At 34.6% G+C, this 20,403-nt stretch overlaps 1 protein-coding gene across 1 annotated transcript in view; it reads right to left on the bottom strand.

The window, feature by feature from the left end:
- Positions 1–11,530, bottom strand: part of LOC136970752 (serine/threonine-protein phosphatase 2B catalytic subunit 3-like) — a 66,540-nt gene extending 55,010 nt beyond the window's left edge. The window contains exon 1 of the mRNA XM_067265205.1: positions 11,365–11,530. Within this exon, the coding sequence (XP_067121306.1) occupies positions 11,365–11,472 (108 nt within the window). The 5' untranslated portion in view covers positions 11,473–11,530. The remainder of the gene's footprint in view (positions 1–11,364) is intronic.
- Positions 11,531–20,403: the final 8,873 nt, after the last annotated feature.

The raw sequence follows: 20,403 nt of genomic DNA, 5'->3' as shown, positions 1-20,403 counted from the left end.
TTTTGACTTTTGTATTAACATTTTGAGTTATGCCGAAACCTCAGAAACCTAACCTGTTTGTACTTACAAGATCATCTGTATGCGTAATCTGTTTATTCAAATCTTTGGTTTGGATTCCATTCCATTAAAGCTTTGATGTATTCTAAATAATCCAAAGATTTTTCAATAAGGTTGAAAATATTAGTTTAACCCTTTCCCTGCCGTTTGCCACGCCCCCTTATTTTGTAAAACGGCCAAGGTCAAAATAGGTAAATCAGGCAATATTATTTTAAAAATTCACCAAAAATTAAATTATTATTTGATTCATATGAAAAAAATCACATATATTTATCAATATAGTTAGTTTTAAATACGACATTTTTCAATAAAGTTTGTTTGAAAAATTTATGAGAAAAAAAAAATAATATATGATAATTGACATTCAAACTTGAAAATTTGTTACTTTTTGTCAAAATTAACATTGTCTGGTTACTTTATTCTTATTGTCACTGAGCCAGAATGACGTAGAATATTGTTCTGTACAATTTGATATTACATTTATGCACGTACGTTTATTCGTTGTAAAATTATCGCACATTATATCAAACATTTGTTTCAAATCTGAACTTTATTCTGCTTTCATTTAATATAATTAACTAATATATTTTATTCATTTCATATCAAACAAGACTATATATTTTTGTAATAAACATATGATTACCAATAGCAATAGATGTAACATTTGCTAATATTTTAGATTTAAAAAAAAATTAAAAATTAAAAATTAAAAAAAATATATAAAATATCAGAACTGAAGGTCATAACTTAAATATTTACGATATATTAACATATTATAGCTGAATAAACTTATTATAGCATAAATCAACTTATTATAGTAATATTATTGCATGAATATGCTAAAAATAAAATAAAAAATTATCAGAAAATGAAAAATTAAGAAAAAATAACCGATAATTAAAATTTTTTAAGTCGACAAAACTCCACCTGGACAAAAATATGTAGAATGAACGATAAACAAGACGATGCCGTCAAGTGCTGACATCTATTGTCGATAAATTTTATAAAAATCGATTGTTAACAGGGTAACGATCAATCGGTACCCTGGCCGTTTTGCTAAACGAATAGGGTAACGATAGATCGGTACCCTGGCCGGGAAAGGGTTAATAAAATTTTTATGCTGGATTGAAGGTTTATTTATATCAATTATCATCATCATTATATAACTACTTTGTATTCTTTTGAATAGATTTAATTTCATTATAGCACAGGGGTCCCCAAAGTGATCAATAGAGCATTTTTGGGTGTCAATTGAAAATAGTTCATTAAAATTATTAGTCAGAATTATTTATTTATTATTATTAATAATTATATTAGAAAAAAAGGAGGTTTCTAAAAGGTTGGGGAATAACTTGTAGTATCATAGATTGCCAAAACAAATCCCGACTTATGTTGAAACAAGAAAATTTGAGGACTTCACATGTGAACGGGTTAGACAAAAATTTAGTTTAATAACAAGAAACTTAACCTAAATGAATACAAGAAATTTTTGACTTAACCTATTGACTCAACCAAAATAGATGATGAAAATACAAAAATATTTACAAATGATACCCCTTTCGTAAGTCACTCATGAATACACACTAGAATTGGGGCTGGCTCTCTTTCTCTTGTAACAATGGCACAGTAAGCACGTGTTGACACAATTTGCCTTACTCGAAAAATAATGGTCAGGTAACGTTCCACTACTTACTAGGTTTCTTCTGTTGAGGATACATATATTCTACAACAGATCTCCACATCAATGCGAGTTGATTTTAATTTTCCTTTCCTCCTCCTGAAATCTCTGCTCTGCTATCTGCCACCCTTCACCTATATGGGCTTCTTAGTCTCTCTCCTTTCCTTTCCCTACTCAGGAGATTGTGTTACTCGCCCAAAATGAAGAGAAAAAAAGGTCCATGCACATAAGGTGCACCTACTTTTAAAACTTCCCTCCATCCAGGAACCTAGGCACACACGTGATTCCATAATAGCCAATAAATTCGCACAAAACCTACCAGCCACAAAAAGACGCCCCACTTAAGGTCTGTTCGAGTCAAGACAAACTTTGTGATAGCAGCACTATCGAGACTGGCCAGGCAGGACTATGGCTTAAGCAGTTGTGCAATCCGGTCCATCTATCAGATGGCATTGGAGCGCATGATCTGCTACGCCTGTGGTATCTGGTGGAAGGAGTCCTCCAACGTTAACCAAAGCAGGATTCTGCTTACGATTCAAAGACCCACTGCCCTGCGTGTTGCTCGTGCCTATAGAACTGTGTCCACGGAGGCAGCCTTGGTGCTCGCCGGGTTGCTTCCTCTGCCCCTGATAGTCAGCCAGAAAGCGGCCTTCCACAGAGCTACAGTAGAAGCTCTGTAGAGAGGTGAAACACTGTAATCAGAGGTGCTCAATCATAAAACTGATACTTCAGGCAGATGTACTACGGGTCCATCCTGCGCACAAGATTGGCCTTGATTGGGATGTTGGTGACCCAACTAACAATGGTGTTGAGATATACACCGATGCCTTGAAGGACGGCAGCTCAGTAGGTGCTGCGTTCTGTGTCTATTCTGATGAAGTTCACGTGTACGATCAGTCAGTCAGACTGAATGGGGAAGCTTCCGTGTTTCAGGCAGAACTGGTGGCCCTGGACGAGGCGTCCCAGCGGATCCTACGACATCCGGGTCCTGAGCCGATCATGGTTTGCTCCGATAGCCAGTCGTTGCTTCAGGCCTTAGGTGACGAGTACCATCATGATTGTATGGTACTAGAGATCAGAGGTAGGGTACTGAGGGCTAGGCATGAATGGCAAGTTGTCCTACGGTGGATCCGAAAACACATCAGAATCCGAGGCAATGAGCGTGCTGATTCTTTGGCCAAGGCAGTGGCACAGGGCTCATTTGTAACCAGAGAATTTGCGTCTTCGGCCTCTTACATAAAAGGTACCCTACTGCAACAATCAATGACGAACCGACAGGAGAGCTGGACTCAAAGTACGGTAGGAAGGATGACCTACGCCTTCTTGCCTGAGGTTGGCCGTGCTCCAGTAAGCAGTGATTAATTAGTGACCCAACTGTTGACCGGTCATGGGGGATTTCCCCACTTTCAGTCCAAGTTTGGACAAGGAGATGGTTGCTGTCCCTGTGAATGCCCCCGCGGAGACGTGAGGCACTATGTACTTGACTGTCCTCTCACAGAGGATTTTTGCAGGACAGCTGACGATGTCGACTGGTCCCAGCCGCCTGAGCAAGTACTTCGAACGCTAGCAGCAAGTAAAGGAAACCTGTTGAGACTAAAGGAATTGATGGTGACTGTAAAAGGTCTGTTTAACCCCTTCCTCCCATAACCCGAGATATCTCGGGGCTGCACGTGAGGATGAACAGTCCAAAACCTGAGATATCTCGGGTGTGAGCCTCAAGGGTCCGTCAAAAGAAGGCCTTAACTTATTACTTTTCCAAAAATGTATGAATCAGCATATATACATTGTTATCTATGATCTCTGCAAATTTCATGAATTATTTTGGCCAGATAAAATTCAATAAAATTTTTTCTTAAGTTATATGAAGTCAAGAAGACCAATAACTCACTACAAAGTACAAAAGCCTCAATTCTGCTTTTCCTTTGGATAGCTGTCTCACCTCAGCATGTAATAAATGTGTGTTATGTGCACTACCCAATCATTGCACAAACTTTTTAAATATTCTGCACTGAAGTTGACAAGATTTTACATAGTTAATCACTTTTTTAGCTTCCTGTTTTGTAATATAATTATTAATACACTTGAATATATCTTCTCCAGTTGATTTTTCTTGTAGATAATCACACAAGAGAAAACTGTCTTCAGTACTTTCATCAAATATGTAATAAATATAGTAAGACATCTATACATTCATCCAATGACAATGTCTATTCACTGCAAAGTCTAGGTCCATGAAGTAATTCTTTCTGTATGTCAGCAGAAAGTTTTTTGATGCAGTGTGTAACAGTATTATTTGATAACTGTGCTGCATCTATTTTTAGCAGCCTGCTCATTTGACATAGATGATACAATGTCTTTCACATAAGGCTTAAGTGCAATTTACACTGGATGCAAAATGTAACAAAGCAAAGACAGCTAACAAAGAAACATGAGCATACATAATAACTTGGCAAAATGAATTAAAAATTTTCATGTCAGCTAATGGAAGTATGTGACAGCTAGGGTGTGTTGGCAAGTGCAAGCCAATGAAAGCAACATTTTTATCTCAACTAGAGTTCTCAACTCACAGCAAAAAGTGGCATCCAATAATTAAAAAGATCCATATTGAAAATAATACTGATATATAATTTAATTTCAATAAGCCTACATAACACAGTAAACAAAAAAAGGAACATTGACATGGCAATTGCAGTATGTATCAAATTTTTAAAAATGCCATCTATTGGTAAAAGTATGAAACTACAACTTGTGACCATGCTTACCACCACTTGCAATGTGAGCAAAATTCACTTCACTTGCCTCATTTGCTTTGTTCACTCTCTTCACTTTCACAGCCTTTGCATCCAATATAAACAACACTTTAATGAGCATCTCTCCAATTGCACAAGCTTCACCATTAAGTGTAATGAAGTAACTGAAGCAAAAAAATGTCTATGTTGCGGTTTCAGTTTTAGCAATTATAACCATTTGAAGTTTAGATATATCTGGCAAGTCACATTATCTCTTAAAAAATTATACCTTTTCCTTTCTAATCAGCATGTTTCATTTCATATGAAGTTTAGCTGAAGCCAAAAAACTGTTTGTTAGTATTTTATTATATAAAACACACATTGCATCAACAGCATCTGTTTTGCCAAGACGTGTAAATCCAAAATTTAACAATTTTCATTAAACTTCCATTTGGATCTGTTCTTAGACAACATGATTTTTTTAATATTAGATTTTGAAGAAACCACAGTTTGTAACTCCATTTCTTCTCTGCTCATAGATGTGTCAGCATAAATACTTGCCAATTCTTGTAACTACATGTTTCTACAGTTTTCAATTAATGTTGCTTTTGACTGCACATTTCCTAAATAGATGACTCCAAACTTCAGTTTCAGTCTGATTCAAAATCAGCAGAGGCTGGCCTTACTATCACAATCCACATGCAAAGTGAGGTGCACCTGATTTTTAAACATGTTTTAAAATCAGGTGTACCTCATTTTGCATGTGGCAGCATTTATTGCAGCATTTAAAACCATTTCAGGCTCATATTAATTTTGATAATTTTTGTGTAACATTTGTGGAACACCAATATTCCACAACACATAGTTTGGGAAACACTGATTTAGGTAATGGTAATGATTCACTACACAAAATTATAAATGTTTTAATTGACAACTCTTTTTCAAATAAGTTATTGAAGAATCAATAGAATGGCTAAACAGATGGGAAGCATTCAAATTACAAACTGTAAGCAATAATAAAAAAAGATTTTTAGTCATTATATAGCCAAAAATCTACACCTGATGCAAACTAGCACCTTAATTCTTAGCAAACTATTGCTTCCAAACTTGCATTACATCTTGACAGGTAACTTTAATCAGGACCCACTAGAGGTAAAAATGACAATAAAATGATCATACAATCTTTTGTTAAACTCTTAATTTGTGTTTCTTTTCAATTAGCATTTCTTTGGAATGACAGGATAAGAAAGTGGAAGAAATTCTCATCCCACAACATTACAATTCTTGTACCTAATCAGATTGTGTACAGCGGTTGAGCAATTCTCAATATGGGTTTCGTCACCAACATTCTTTGGAGGATGCTATTCAGGCCACTGTGGATAGCATTAGGAATCTTCTCAATACAAACAAATATGTTCTTGGCATTTCCTTAGACTAAGGAAAGCTTTTGACACCACGTGGTGGCTTTTAATCCTCCACCAGCTGTGAAACATGGGCTGCCCAGCAAATATTTACTACCTTCTGAGAGATTTTCTAAATAACAGGCAGGATCACTTACAGACTGGTGACATCATTGTCTGCAAAGCAGTGGTCCATGGTTGCCCCCAGGGCTTCACGTCCTGGGCCCACTTTGTGGATTATACCTCTTTGAAAGGTTTTTACAACATAGCTTCGGACAGGATTTTACCATCGCTTATGCAGATGGCACACTCTTACTCATAGGTGGGCGCATGTGTGCAGTGCTTGAGAGAAGGGGGAACAAGACTCTGGAGGAAATTTATAGATGGGGCATTCAAAACAAGCTTTCCTTTAATTCTGCTAAGACAAAAGCTATTGTATTTAATAGAAAAGGTGACAGTAATCTGTATGCGAGGGTGCCTACTTTAACAATGAATGGTGAATCCATTAGGGTGGACACTGAAATCAAATACCTGGGGGTATTTCTGGAATACAGATTGTCATGGGAACAGCACACTCACTATATCTTTCAAAGAACCGGCCTCATACTACAAGCCTTTTCCAGAGGGGCAAAAAACACATGGGCTCTTAATGCCACAGCAATGCAGATCATTTACAATTGAATCTTCTTGCCAATTGTCCTTTATGGCTGTGGTAGCTGGGTGAGGCAGTCAATAGGGTTCCCTCCAGGCAAAGAATCACTGCTGCCCAGCAGAAGGCACTCCTCATGATCACTAAAGCATACCAGATGACTGCTACTGTTAACCTTCAAATCATTGCCTGCCACCCTCCAATCGACAAAGTGATTAACCTCCATCAACAATTCTGAAACCTAAAGTGGGGAAATAACACTGTATCCCATGGCAAGATCATCTCAGCAGATATAATTGAAAGGCAGATTCCTTTTAGCCAATCACAAAACCCCAGTGTTCCTCTTCCAATTGTTGACAATTTCACAGATACCAAGCCTTTGCTTACCATCTTCACAGACAGCTCTGGCATTGACAAGCAAAAAGGCTGTAGCTTTGTCTGTTATATAGACAACAGCAAGGTGTTCAGTATGAAGTATTGCCTGGATCACTTGCGTTCCATCTTCCAGTCAGAACTTTTTGCAATAACTCAAGCTATTAAATGGTGTAATGACACCTATACAGTATAACATCACAATCACCTCTGACAGTGCCTGTAAGCTGAGTCTTACCAAAAGCAACAGTCTCCACCCTGTGATTGCTGAGGTGCACAAGCAGCAACATGAATCTGAGAATTGCTACTCATTAAAGTGGACTCAAACTCATGCTGGAACTGCTGGAAATGAGAGGGCAGATGCCCTCGCCAAAGAAGCGGCTAGAAATGATTCCCTTCCTTTCTCCTATAACAGAATTCTTTTTAAGAAAGTGAAGAAATTATTATCCAAAGATCTTTTTACCAACTGGCAACATGAATGGGAGGAAGACAATCATACCATCACATACAGCTTTTTCCCAGATATTCAACAGTATATTCTCAACATTTGGATCAAAAACAAACATTATGGCATATAATTTTATACAAATCATGGCAAGTTTAATACATATAAACACAGGTTCTCCAATGGAAATTGTAACAACTGCCCCTACCATAATAAAATCGATGGGAGCTACCATTACATCTTCGAATGCCATATAACCAAGACTAAGCGACATGAACTTAAATTAACTGTTATTAAAAACAGTAGTGGTTGGCCTTGTCAAACCCTGGGAACTTCTTAACATGCAAGAAATGTATGACCTCTTTCAAAGGCTTATTAAGAAATATTTTTGGGTTACGACTGTCAGATAGGCTTGCAGCAGCTCCTACTAACTCTTCTCAACTTTCTCGTGAAAACTTTATTTAATATTAATTGTCTACTTGGACAAAACTTATTATTAGGACTTTACGCTGGTGCTTTGGATATTGATACAAAGATGAGATCTGAATCAGAAAAAACAAAATTTCCTTATTATATCACCTGTAGTAATTTTTCCTGTATATATTTTCTCCTTAAATTTCTGCATATACCCATTGCAATCACACTAGCTGTTGTGACTACTTCTCATGCCAAATGCTAGGCATGCTATATATAAGACATGTACTTGATTGTAAATAGTTTTACTCTCTGTTAACTCTCTTTACTTTGTGTTTGGTCTAATGTGAATTCCTGTAAATCACACAACTGGATGTGTTTTCTCTACCCATGTACAAAATCTGTTGTTCTGTTACCTCTGGTCTTTGCCTGATAATGCATAAGCAAGATCAAGCTATGTATGTTTAATACATTAATAAAGATATTGAGTTGAGTTGTGTACAGTTTGGTTTGTCTTCCCAAACAAACATCAGCTCAAACTAATCCTGGATCTATACTTATTACTTTAAAAAAATCCTTAGAATCATGATAAACTATTTAAGGAAATTCAAGAACATTTAGAATCACATTTATGAAATTTGCTGTGTAATTCAAGCCTGTCCTATGAAAATCACAATGAGAGTGAACTACAGCGGGTGATCAGTTAATGAACATAATCTGTTCCAAGACCATATTTGCTACCCAAAATGTTCATTACCCGATTATCAATTTAACATAGATTTTTTTTGGGAATTTAATTAATTTGTTCTGAAGACCCCAAAAAATAAAAAAATATATACTTTCTTACTACATTTATTTATATGTAATAATAAAAATAAATATATATTCACTCTTACATTTTTATCAGTCATGTTTTTTGTTGTTTGTGGAAGTTAAACAATCTGTCCAATGTTGATTGCTTTTCTCTCTTCTTCAGGATTTTTCGGAAGTAATTATTAGCATTGTTGTAGTAGAGATCCCCAAGCCTATTATCCCGAACCTGGTTTGGATGCCATTCTAAGACGCTGTTCTGACATCTTCCCACTTCAAAAGATCTTTAATAACAGATGTCAGCATTGGTCCTCTTTTGTCTTCCTATTTTTCAGAAGAAAACACATCTCACTGAGTTTCTTAATGTTCTTCATTTAAGAGTTCTTGGAGATCTTCTGTTGTCGGATCAGTTTCAGGTTTCAATATGAGCTCTTTGATGTTCTTTATTTCTCAGATGTGATTTTCATTACTCCTTTAACTGCTTGAGTTTTCTTGATTATATCTTTCTTAGCTAAGAGTGTGCCTTCTGCCCACTACCTTGACTATTATCTCTTGCTTGGTTTCTGTGGTGAGCACAGTTCTTGAAACGCCACACTTTTTAAGCTCCATAATATTACTAGTTTCTTTTTTAAACAAAAAGTTCAGAAAAGCACTTACAAAAATTCAGAGAACAGATCAACTAGTGCACAAAAACCATTATTTAAATGTGAGGCCTGGGCACAATTCGAAATTTGGTGTTAAAACATTAATGAATATCTGATGGGACAGTTTAAATTCTCACTCTTCGAAAATAAAAACCAACGCAAAACTTAACACGTGCCCATCCGACAGTCTTGCAAAGCCTATAAAAAACTTTTTTCTGTCAGAAAGGTAAACAAAAGGCTGGAATTACAAGTGAGAGTTTCAAAGTTCAGAAGAATACTATCCGATCGGTATCGAGTTGAGCATTCAATGTAGACATCTTCCACTGTCCGAAAGGTTTCGAATTGTCACCTGGAGACAAGGAAAGATCAATCAGTATTCATTATTTCACGTCACTACTTCTTTTGTTTGTTCTCTGAGGTGTTCATTATCCAAACATAAAAATCTTTCACAAAAGTGTTTATTGTCTGATTTGTTCACAAACCGAACTGTTCATTAACTGATCACCCACTGTATTATATCATGATTATTGTGCAGAAGAAATATTTAGGTAGTTATATTGTTCACTTTTTACTGCCAAAACTTGGTTGTGATAAACACAAAAGTATCTTGACAGCAAAACCTGAATATGCTACAGCAGAGAAGTCATTCGTATCATGCAGCCTTGCTCCATCCATAGGCTTTGTTAATTAATGTACTGGGCATAAAAAGTATGTGAACACTTAACGAAATCAATCATAAATGTTATTTTGCAGTAATGAATGTAATACTAAATTAGTTTTCTATTACATTGATGATAGGATTAACTTTTAACCACGATAATTTAATGGCATCAGTCTCCCTAATACACAAACTTCCCTGCAAAATTTCAGAAATTTTCAATAAAAGAATAGGAGGTATTAAGTTTCAAAGTGGGTGAGCAAAATCATTTGCCCACACACAGAAAACCCCAAACTTTTCATTTCTCAACATTTCCAAAGTCCCAAATCTCAAAATGTAAAAATCTAAGATGGACCATTTTTTGACTAATTGCCATACTTTCCCTGTGTTATATATAACAACTGGGAAAGTAAAAATTTCATATCACTAAGATTTGATCTCACTATGCTCTTCTAATAATTGCAGTATCACTGGCAAAAACATTTGTTTCTAACTGATTTTGGCAAGTACTGAAAATACTAGTTGAAAGACCAGGTGATCTATCATCTCTGATATAATATCAAATAAGCATATTTAAACTATAAAACGTTTCCTGACTTTAAAAAATCCATATTAGTTAGATAGAATTGTAGCTTTGAGAGAACACTTAATAACCTAATATTGATAAAATTTGTTTTCAAAATATTTCGATTTTTTCCACTCTTCACAATTATGTATTTTCTTAGCATAAGGTTGCCATTGAGAACAAATCTCACAGGAACTCTTTTAAGGTCGGTAAGTTTCCCACTAAAAGTGTTCCTGTGTGTTTTGTTCTCAACGGCAACCTGATGCTAAGAAAATACCTATAGTAAACAGAACAGCAAGCAACCGAGATCTTTACAATTATCTTCCACACTGCCAATTTGAGGGTATGTGTTAATGAAATAGTCTAAAAATTAAAACAAAAAGTGATAAATAGCACAGTTTAAACTATTTTTTTCAATTATCATCTAATAATTTTGATTGTGTAACAAAAAAAATGTCATTTCATTTCTGATTACATTTTTTCTAGTTCATTACTAATTTTATAAAATTTATTAAGGGATAATTTAATAAATTTATACTTTCGTAACAGAATACACTGTTGTCAATAATAAAGTGAATGAAAATGTTCTATTGATTTTCTTTGTTAATCAAAAGCTTTCTTTGATCCTTGCATCAGAATGAGCCATAGTTGCTGGCTCCACCAAATAAACTTTTTTTTGACTGAAACTAGACCATAATATTGACAACAAAAGTGGGATGTACATTTTTACAAGTTCTCCAAAATCCCTGTTGTACTGTACCCTTCTGGGAAAGGCAAGAGGAGTTTCTCTCTAAGTTAAAAACATGAATTTTAACTCCTGTAAAGATGAATAATTTTAGATGATATGATTTCATGACTTTTGTAAGTTTTATGAATGAACTGTCATATTAGATTTATTAATTTAAATATATCTTAGGAAGACCATAATGAAAAAAATTGCAACCTTTTTAATGTCATCTAGAGTATGTATTTCAGGAGATAATCCACCATGTACACAAAGAAACTGTTGATTCATAAGTGCAGATAATGGGAGACAATCAAATGCTTCCATACATGCATCATAAACACGTTCCGAGTACTTAATTTTACCTATAAAAACATTAAAACATATTATTAATCTAATTATTAAAACAAAATAAATTATTAAATTATTTATAAAATATAACTACAGTACTATCTCAGTAATCCAGCTGTTCACTAGTTTAACAAATCCAGTAATTTGACACTAGTGAACTTATGGCAACATTGCCGGTAATACTGGAAATGTTGCAAAGTCATAGACAAACTTCTTACTAGTTCAAACTCCAGTTCCTACTAAATGTTACATATTAAGTCTGAACTTGGGCACAGTATAAAAGATTATTATGCTTGTCATCTTAGACTGCTCAGAAAAAGACAGTATATAAATAAAAACATCCACATCAAACCCAATACATGACAATAATGTTAAAAAAAAACAGTATCTTATAACAAATACTGTATAATGTCACACCTTTAAATGCAGTACAATCTTAATTATACTTTAATATTTTCAGTTGTTTTTATCAAAACAATCAAAACATTAAAGTAAGAAAGGAAGAAAAATACATTCTAAATATCAAATAACACCATCAGTGTAAAACTTAATTCAATTTGAAAATTTAACTTAGGTTCTACACTGATGGCATTATTCTATATTTAAAATGTATTTTTCTTCCTTGAAGGAAGTTGTTAAAAATGACCAGAAATGTTAAAGTATAATTAAAATTATACTGTATTTAAAGGTATCAGTGTTAAAAATGAAGAGATTGTGTATAAGGATACACTGTTTGACTGTAAACTGTGTTTAATTGAACAAACAAATACAAAGAACAGTCGATCAGCACTAGCCTTCTATGCTAGTTTATAACATGGTGGGAATAGGTACAAAAAAGGTGCAGGATGATGTGATGCCCCTGGCAGTTGAGAATAACAGTACAAAATTCACATTCTTTAACACACCCCCTCATTTCGATGTCTCTTGAGATGTCGAAATGTAGTTCTATGTTTCATACATTTAAGCCCTTCTGGTGTATTGATATATACATCTTTTCCTAGGTGTCTGTTTAGAAAGGCAGTTGGGACGTCTATCTGATGTAGCTTCCAGTTATGCTGTACTGCCACAGAAAGTAAAATTCTAATTGTAGACATCCTACAGACTGGTGCATAGCTAAATTCTCCTTCTTCTTCATAAGGTACTTGGAACCCTCTTGCCACTAACCTGACCTTCCTTGTTCCGTCTTCTTTGGTTTTAAATATCCAATTTGTGTCTATAGCTATCTGGCCTTCTGACAAATCTACAGGTGTCCATGTTTGAAGTTTCTGATGAGAATCTAATTCTTTCTCTATAGATTTCTTCCACTCTAGTGACTTTCATGCTTCCTGGTATGTTTTAGGCCCTTCTATTGATGATGATAATAATAATATGCAGTATATATAAGAGGCAATCAAAAAGTTTATATTTAAGGATGTGGCTGCAGCATATATGCAAATTAGCACATTGCTGACGTGGTGTATATAAACACCGACAGCAAGGCATGGGATCATTGTGTGGAAAATGCTGAAACGTGAACAATGGCGACATTAATACCACATGCGTCAAAATAGGACCAACGTGCCGTGATTCTTTTTTTGGCTGCCAAAAGAAACACATCAGCAGACATTCATTGGAGAATGAAGAATGTGTATGGAGAAGCACGCATGTCAAAAACCACTGTAGTGGAATGATGTACAAAGTTCAGAGCTGGTTGTGATTCAACCTAAGATGCAGCTCGATCTGGGAGGCTAGCCACATCCAATATAGACAACAACAAGCAGGGAGATGATGATGCGATTAAGGCGGATCGTCACATATCCATACATACGCTTTCAAAAGATCTCAACATAAGCTTCGGTAGCACGCAATACATAATCTGGCAGGAGTTATGCTACCATAAGGTCTGCAGCCAGTGGATATCCCAGGCATTAAATTCCAAACAACAATCAAACCAGGTGACTGTTTTCCTGAAGCACCTGATGCATTTCAATGTTGAAGGCAACATGTTCCTTGAGCACATTGTTGCTGGCGATGAAAGCTAGTGCCACCATTGGGAACCTGAGTCGAAAGTGGTAACCATGCAGTAATGTCATCCTTTGTCCCCTCGTCCCAAGAAGTTCAAGAGCCAGTCATCTGCTGAAAAAGTGATGCTTACCCTGTTCTTCGATCACCAGGGCCCGTTGCTTATTGATTTCAAGGAACCAAGTGTCTTCCATCACTGGAACATGGTACTGAGAAACGCTGGAGAGATTATGACATGCAATTAAGGCAAAACGTCGGGGAAAACTGCAAAATGGGGTGATTCTGCTTCATAATAATGCACATCCCCATACTGCAAATGTTGTAATGCAGAAGTTACGTCCACTAAAGTGGGAGACACTTGAGCACCCACCTTACAGTCCTGATCTCTCCCCGTGCGATTTTCACACCTTCGGTCCCTTAGAAGGTCGACAGTTCTGGTCGAACATAGAAGTGGAGCAGACAGTTTTGGACTTCTTCAAGCAGCAGAAACAGGAATTTTACCAACGGAGTATATTCAACCTGGTGAAGCAGTGGGATGCTTGCCTAAATGGTCATGGCGCTTTTGCATGACTGGCATACCAAATCTGAACTGCACAGCCTTTGAACAGAAACTTTTTGATCATGCCTTATAATTCAAAATTATTTAAATGGGAAGGTTTTTTAATGTTTATTCTAACTTTAGAATTTTCTATTTTGTCTTCTTTTTCATCCTTTTGCTCACTTTTGTTATTGTTTCCTACTATTCTTCCATCAACTTCTTGCTCTTCTTCAAAACTGGGTATAATTATAGTTGAAGAAACAACCCCCTTTTCTATTTGCTTTTGTCTGGCTTTTTTTCTCTTCTATATACTCTATACAGCCTTCATCAAACCATATGTCTCATGATCTTACTATCCTTTCTTGTCATGATCCATAACCGATAGCCACCATCACAATATCCCACCATGACTACGCGCTTTGCTCTTCGTCTAATAATCTCACTTTGACAAAATCCATTTTGACTTCTGCAACTGTTTCCAAAGCCATCACGACTGCATCATACTTGGAAGACAGAGAGAGTAATAAATGACAAACACAATCACCTTCTCCAATTTGGGATTCAAGATCTTGAAGCTCTCTTATAGTTGTATCTAACTTTAAAAATGGTCTTCCAGACTTTCATTCTTTCCCGAGTGTAAGTTCACCAGTCGTCTCCACAAATGTCAATTTAGTGAACAAGCTTTTTATAATGAGTACATCTTTCAGAGCTAGTAACTAAGCTTCTGCAGTTTTACAATCCTTAATTATATCCAAATGTTTATCGGATATTCCTTGTATTATTACTGACTGTGCCTTGGTATCTTTCACCATATATTTCTTTCTTTCAGCTTCCTCATCTGGTGAATCCCTGTAAATCACATCCTCGCACTGTTCTCTTTTTAGAATAGACATAATTCTAAATTTCCAGTTATTAAAGTTATTTCCTTCTAATACTGGTATGACTGTTGCAACTCCCATCATTTTGATTACTCCACTAAACAAAGTTAACTAAATAAAATTTAAGGAACTTACTGGAATCTCTGGGCCCATAATCTGTTAAAAGTGAAGAGATTGTGTATAATGATACAATGTTTGACTGTAAACTATGTTTAATTGAACAAACAAATACAAAGAACAGTCGATCAGCACAAGCCTTCTATGCTAGTTTGTAACATAGCAGGAATAGGTACAAAAAAGGCACAGGATGATGTGATGGGCCCCTGGCAGTTGAGAATAACAGTACAAAATTCATATTCCTTAACAATCAGTGTGGCATAATTAGTATTATCAAAAGTGCAGTTTTTGAAGCAGTGGAACACTATTTAAATATTAAAAAAATCAGTCCCATAAAATTTTCCTGTTGAATTTATTGGGAATCCATTACTTGAAAATATCTATTATCAGCAACGGCAATGACTCAGATGTTTTGATCAGTAGTCTAACTTTTGTTTTGTATCATTAACAGCTGATTCCATACTTCAAAATTCATCCATGTGCAGTTAAATTCATTTTATTTTGAATAATCCAGGAATCTCCTTAGTTTGACACTGTTCCAGTCCTACATATATTGGGAATACCAAAACTGCACTGTACTATACATTAAAATGAATTTTTTTATATTTACTCGGTAATAGAAATTTAATGATTTAAACTCACACCAATCATAAATACTCCAGCATGAAAATTTTAATGTAAACACAAATGTTTTCTGCCATATTTATGGGCTTCATCAGGTAAGAGAGCAGTGCCATAAATCAAGTAAGTTTCAAAACTTTCAAAAGCAGAGCATTCCATACATGCTCTGACAGAGATTAAAATTTAAAAATTTTCTACATCTAACCAGGTGCAGTTTTTAAATTATAACTCATAAATGATTAAAATATTAAGATCTATATATATATCAAAATATTTACAAATTTAACATAAATAAAATTAGATGGGAATTGAGCAAATGTGGATTGAATGTTATAGTTCACAAAATAATATAAACTGAGCATAAACAAGAAAGAGGATATACATTGAACAAACCAGGATAAACTGTTAGAAGCTCAAGAGTGATAGGCAGGGGTGTATTGTGGTTGGAATGACATTTTGGAACTTCTTTCCAGGGACAGAATGCATTCTTAAACTACTTTGTACTGATTTTGTCATAAGAAAAAAAATACTAAATTTTTCCTAAATGAACCAAACTGTGAAATATTCTTATTTGTTTACAACTATAATGATACTGATAACAATTAAGTAATTGGAGGGCTTAAAGGAAAAAGGAAGTAACTAGCAAAATGATAATATTGCAAAATGTAATTTCAAAGTTTTTTATATACATTACGATGTTTCACATACCATATATCACCACCAAACTGCAAAATGTATGAAGTTAATCTCTTGAATCATTTACCATGGGACAGATGGGCATTTACCACGGGACAGATGGGCATTTACCACCACCTTTCAACCATTACTTGAAACCATTTGTGAAATTTGAGTTAAATTTTACAAAAATGTCAGTTACCTCCTTCTTCCACCAAGCCACCAAGCCTTTCAATTCTTAAAACTAGAATCCAACAGTATAAATAAACTTAAACCCGTTTTTATTGTTTTCATAACATCTTGTCTTAATGCATCCATTACGTATTTTGATACTGATTTTTATTTTCATTATAACAGAAATTTTTATGAAAAGTGAATCTATGTAGTGTGTGTTTTTAATACACACATACATCATCATTAAAATTGCTAATAGTCATAGTTATTAAGTCAAATCAATCGATACTAGAATGGAATACAGTGGTGGTTGGTTAATGAACAGTTCGGACTGTGAACAAATCAGACAACAAACACTTTTGTGAAAGATTTTTATGTTCAGATAATGAACACCTCAGAGAACAAACAAAAGAAGTAGTGATGTAAAATAATGAATACTGATTGATCTTCCCTTGTCTCCAGGTGACAATTCGAAACCTTTCGGACAGTGGAAGATGTCTACATTGATGCTCAACTCGATACCGATCGGATAGTATTCTTCTGAACTTTGAAACTCTCACTTGTAATTCCAGCCTTTTGTTTACCTTTCTGACAGAAAAAATTTTTTTATAGGCTTTGCAAGACTGTCGGATGGGCACGCGTTAAGTTTTGCATTGGTTTTTATTTTCGAAGAGTGAGAATTTAAACTGTCCCATCAGATATTCATTAATGTTTTAACACCAAATTTCAAATTGTGCCCAGGCCTCACATTTAAATAATGGTTTTTGTGCACTAGTTGATTTCTGTTCTCTGAATTTTGTAAGTGCTTTTCTGAACTTTTTGTTTAAAAAAAAAACTAGTAATATTATGGAGCCTAAAAAGTGTGGCATTTCAAGAACTGTGCTCTCCACAGAAACCAAGCAAGAGATAATAGGCAAGGTAGTGGGCAGAAGATATCTGATGTTGCTAGGCAGTATGGCTTGAACAGGTCTACAGTAGCCACAATCTTAGCTAAGAAAGATATAATCAAGAAGACTCAAGCAGTTAAAAAGTAATGAAAATCACATCTGAGAAAGATTAATGTGCCATCCATGAAAAATAGAGAGATTGCTTTTAGATCTTGGTTACTTGCCGTTGAGAACAAATTGCACAGGAACACTTTTAGTGGAAAAGATTGGTTTATTGATAGGAAAGGATTTTGGGCTTAATGCCCCTCTTCAGTCCTGAGATTATAGTGACAATTAGGATAACACAACTCATGAGAAGACATAGGTAAAAAGAGGAGAAGCTTAGGGGAGAAGCTTTAGCTCCACTTTTCTCCCCTTTATCACCTATGTCTTCTCACGAATCATGTTATCCTAATTGTCACTATAATCTCAAGACTGAAGAGGGGCATTAAGCCTAAAATGCATATCCTTCCCTATCAATAAACTGATCTTTTCACCAAAAGTGTTCCTGTGTGATTTGTTCTCAACAGCAATCTTATGCTAAGAAAATACAGATTGCTTTTAGTTTGGATTAAAGAAAGGGAAATGAAAAGAGATGTAACTAGTATGACTATCATTCAAGAAAAAGCTAGAAAAATTTTTGATGAACTGAAGAAATGAACTTCACATGTGTTGCGCAAGGAGACAGAATTCAAGGTGTTTTGTAGCATGCCAATTCTCCTCAATGATGACATTAAAAACATTTTGGTGGCATGCTGGTCATTCCACAAAAATATGGTAGGGATATAATATAAATTACATGCTTGTGGTAGAGAAATGTTATCATTATTAATACAATGTCCTTTGAGAGTGGCCTTACAAAATTCCACAGCTTCAACAATTTTTAACTTATTTTGATCAGAATCCTTATTTACTGGTCTAGCATCCTCCTAATATGGGGACATCCCAGGTTCAGAGTGAATTAGGCCAGTGCATTTTCCTTTTGAGACATTGTGTTTATGGTCTTTTATCCTGTCCTCAAGAGATCTAAAAGAGGAGCCAATGTAGGCAAGGTGTCTGTTGAATCTTGAATTGTATAAGCAGATTCTCCTATACCCATCAAAGCATCTTTTCCATTTGTGAGTAATTTGAATATAATGGTGCTATGATTATAAATATGATCCTAGTTTAAATTTCTAGCTATTTTGGTACATGATCAGTGGAATTGTAGTTCATAAAGATGCATTTTCTGACTTGTGTGCTTAATGGAACCCCTACAGCTATTTTTCTTTCAATGGTACAAGCAAGTTTGTTGATTAGTGAGGTGTTGTATGCAGGAGTTGCTGCGATATGTTTAATATGTTCCAATTCCTGTTTAATGTCTAACTTATGGAAACAATGGGAGAAGGCACATTTAATGAGCCCTAAAAACTGTGGTTTAATAGCATAAGGGTTCTGTTGAATTGGTGGGCATAAAAAAGGCTGAGGAGTGGTACAATAATGCATGTTATTACCTCGTTTTTGGAAAGCACTATCTCTATGTCTGGGTCAGTGGTTTTCAACTTTTTTTTTTTTTTATCTCACAGCACACTTAAACCTATAATTAAATTTTCATGACACGAATTTCCACAGAAGAATTCATGTGATTTCAAGTTGTGTTTGTAAACATTCTATTGCCATATTATTTGCCACTTAACCTAATTCTTTTTGTCTATATTTATTGTGAATTAAATAAAACAATATTGTTGTTCTTTAAAATACCAGCAGATTATAATAATAGTTATTTAAATTAATAATTTTCATTTACATAAAAAAAAGCAATTAACATTAAGTCTTTAATTTGCATTCAAAAATGGCATTACTGTATAATTGCCTTTAGAAACGTGCTAAATGTCCCACTATTTCTAAGTTAAAAAGTTAATTTGATCTAAATATGGGTAGTTAGAGATAACTTTTGATTTAAAGAAAATTTTATTTAAAATGAAATAACCCAGTGTTATGCTCATATAAATTTTCTTATAAATATATATATATATTTACCACATTATGTATACATTTATTCACTATAACAATGAAAATCTCGTGTAATCAATTTCACCTGTCCTGCGTTGTTCCTGAATATTTTCATGTTGACCTCATTTGACCTGTGTGGGCGACCCTGAATATATTCGTCCCTGAATCGGAATGTTTCTGATACTAGATGTCGCTATGCACCATAATTTTTAAATTAAAACGAACTTTCGAAATATAAGGTTTTTTCATTTTTATATTTTTCCATATATTTATTCTGTTTGTGCAAAATAAAAAACTAATTTTTAATGATACAGTAGCCACAATTATTATTTAAAAAAAAAAAAATTTTGTTAGGCTTAACATCGACAAAAATTCAACATGACGACCACACTCAACAAAGAAAAATTTCAACATGGGACAGATTAAAGCGATTTTAATTTTGACATATACACTTATTGTTCTTTGGGCTTCTTTCCAAAATAGTTTATTTAATAGCATTCAAAAATTTTCACAGCACACCAGTTGAAAACCATTGGTTTAGGTAGTGAACCTTGTTCTTGCTAGATTGTTCTAGGTCCAGTGTTGTTGACTGCAATTAAAAAATCCTAAATGTTAGGTTTGGTTTTCCATATTACATGTATCCCTCATATAACATGATAGTTACATCCTGAAAAAGTTCCATGTTATATAAATGCATGCTATATGACAGAGTTCCTCAACCAATGTGCCACAGCACACTGGTATGCCGTCACAAGGTGAAAGGTGTGATGTAAACTTTTACATATTCTATTAATTGTCAAGTTTTATTTATATATTTTTATTACAGTTGCTGTGTTTCTTATGCTTGTATTTCATTCTCTGCCACAGAACTGATGAACTAAGATGATGTTTGTTTATTCTTTGTTACAAGTCATGCATTTTTATGTATTCTAAGAAATTAAATGTAAAATAAATTTGCTTACAGGTGTTGATGTCTGTTTAATAA

The sequence above is a fragment of the Centruroides vittatus genome, unplaced genomic scaffold (genome assembly GCF_030686945.1).
Source record: "Centruroides vittatus isolate TY-2023 unplaced genomic scaffold, ASM3068694v2 contig_2157, whole genome shotgun sequence".
Taxonomy (NCBI): domain Eukaryota; kingdom Metazoa; phylum Arthropoda; class Arachnida; order Scorpiones; family Buthidae; genus Centruroides; species Centruroides vittatus.
Note: the sequence above shows the minus strand (reverse complement) of the source record. Positions and strands in the feature narration are given on the sequence as shown.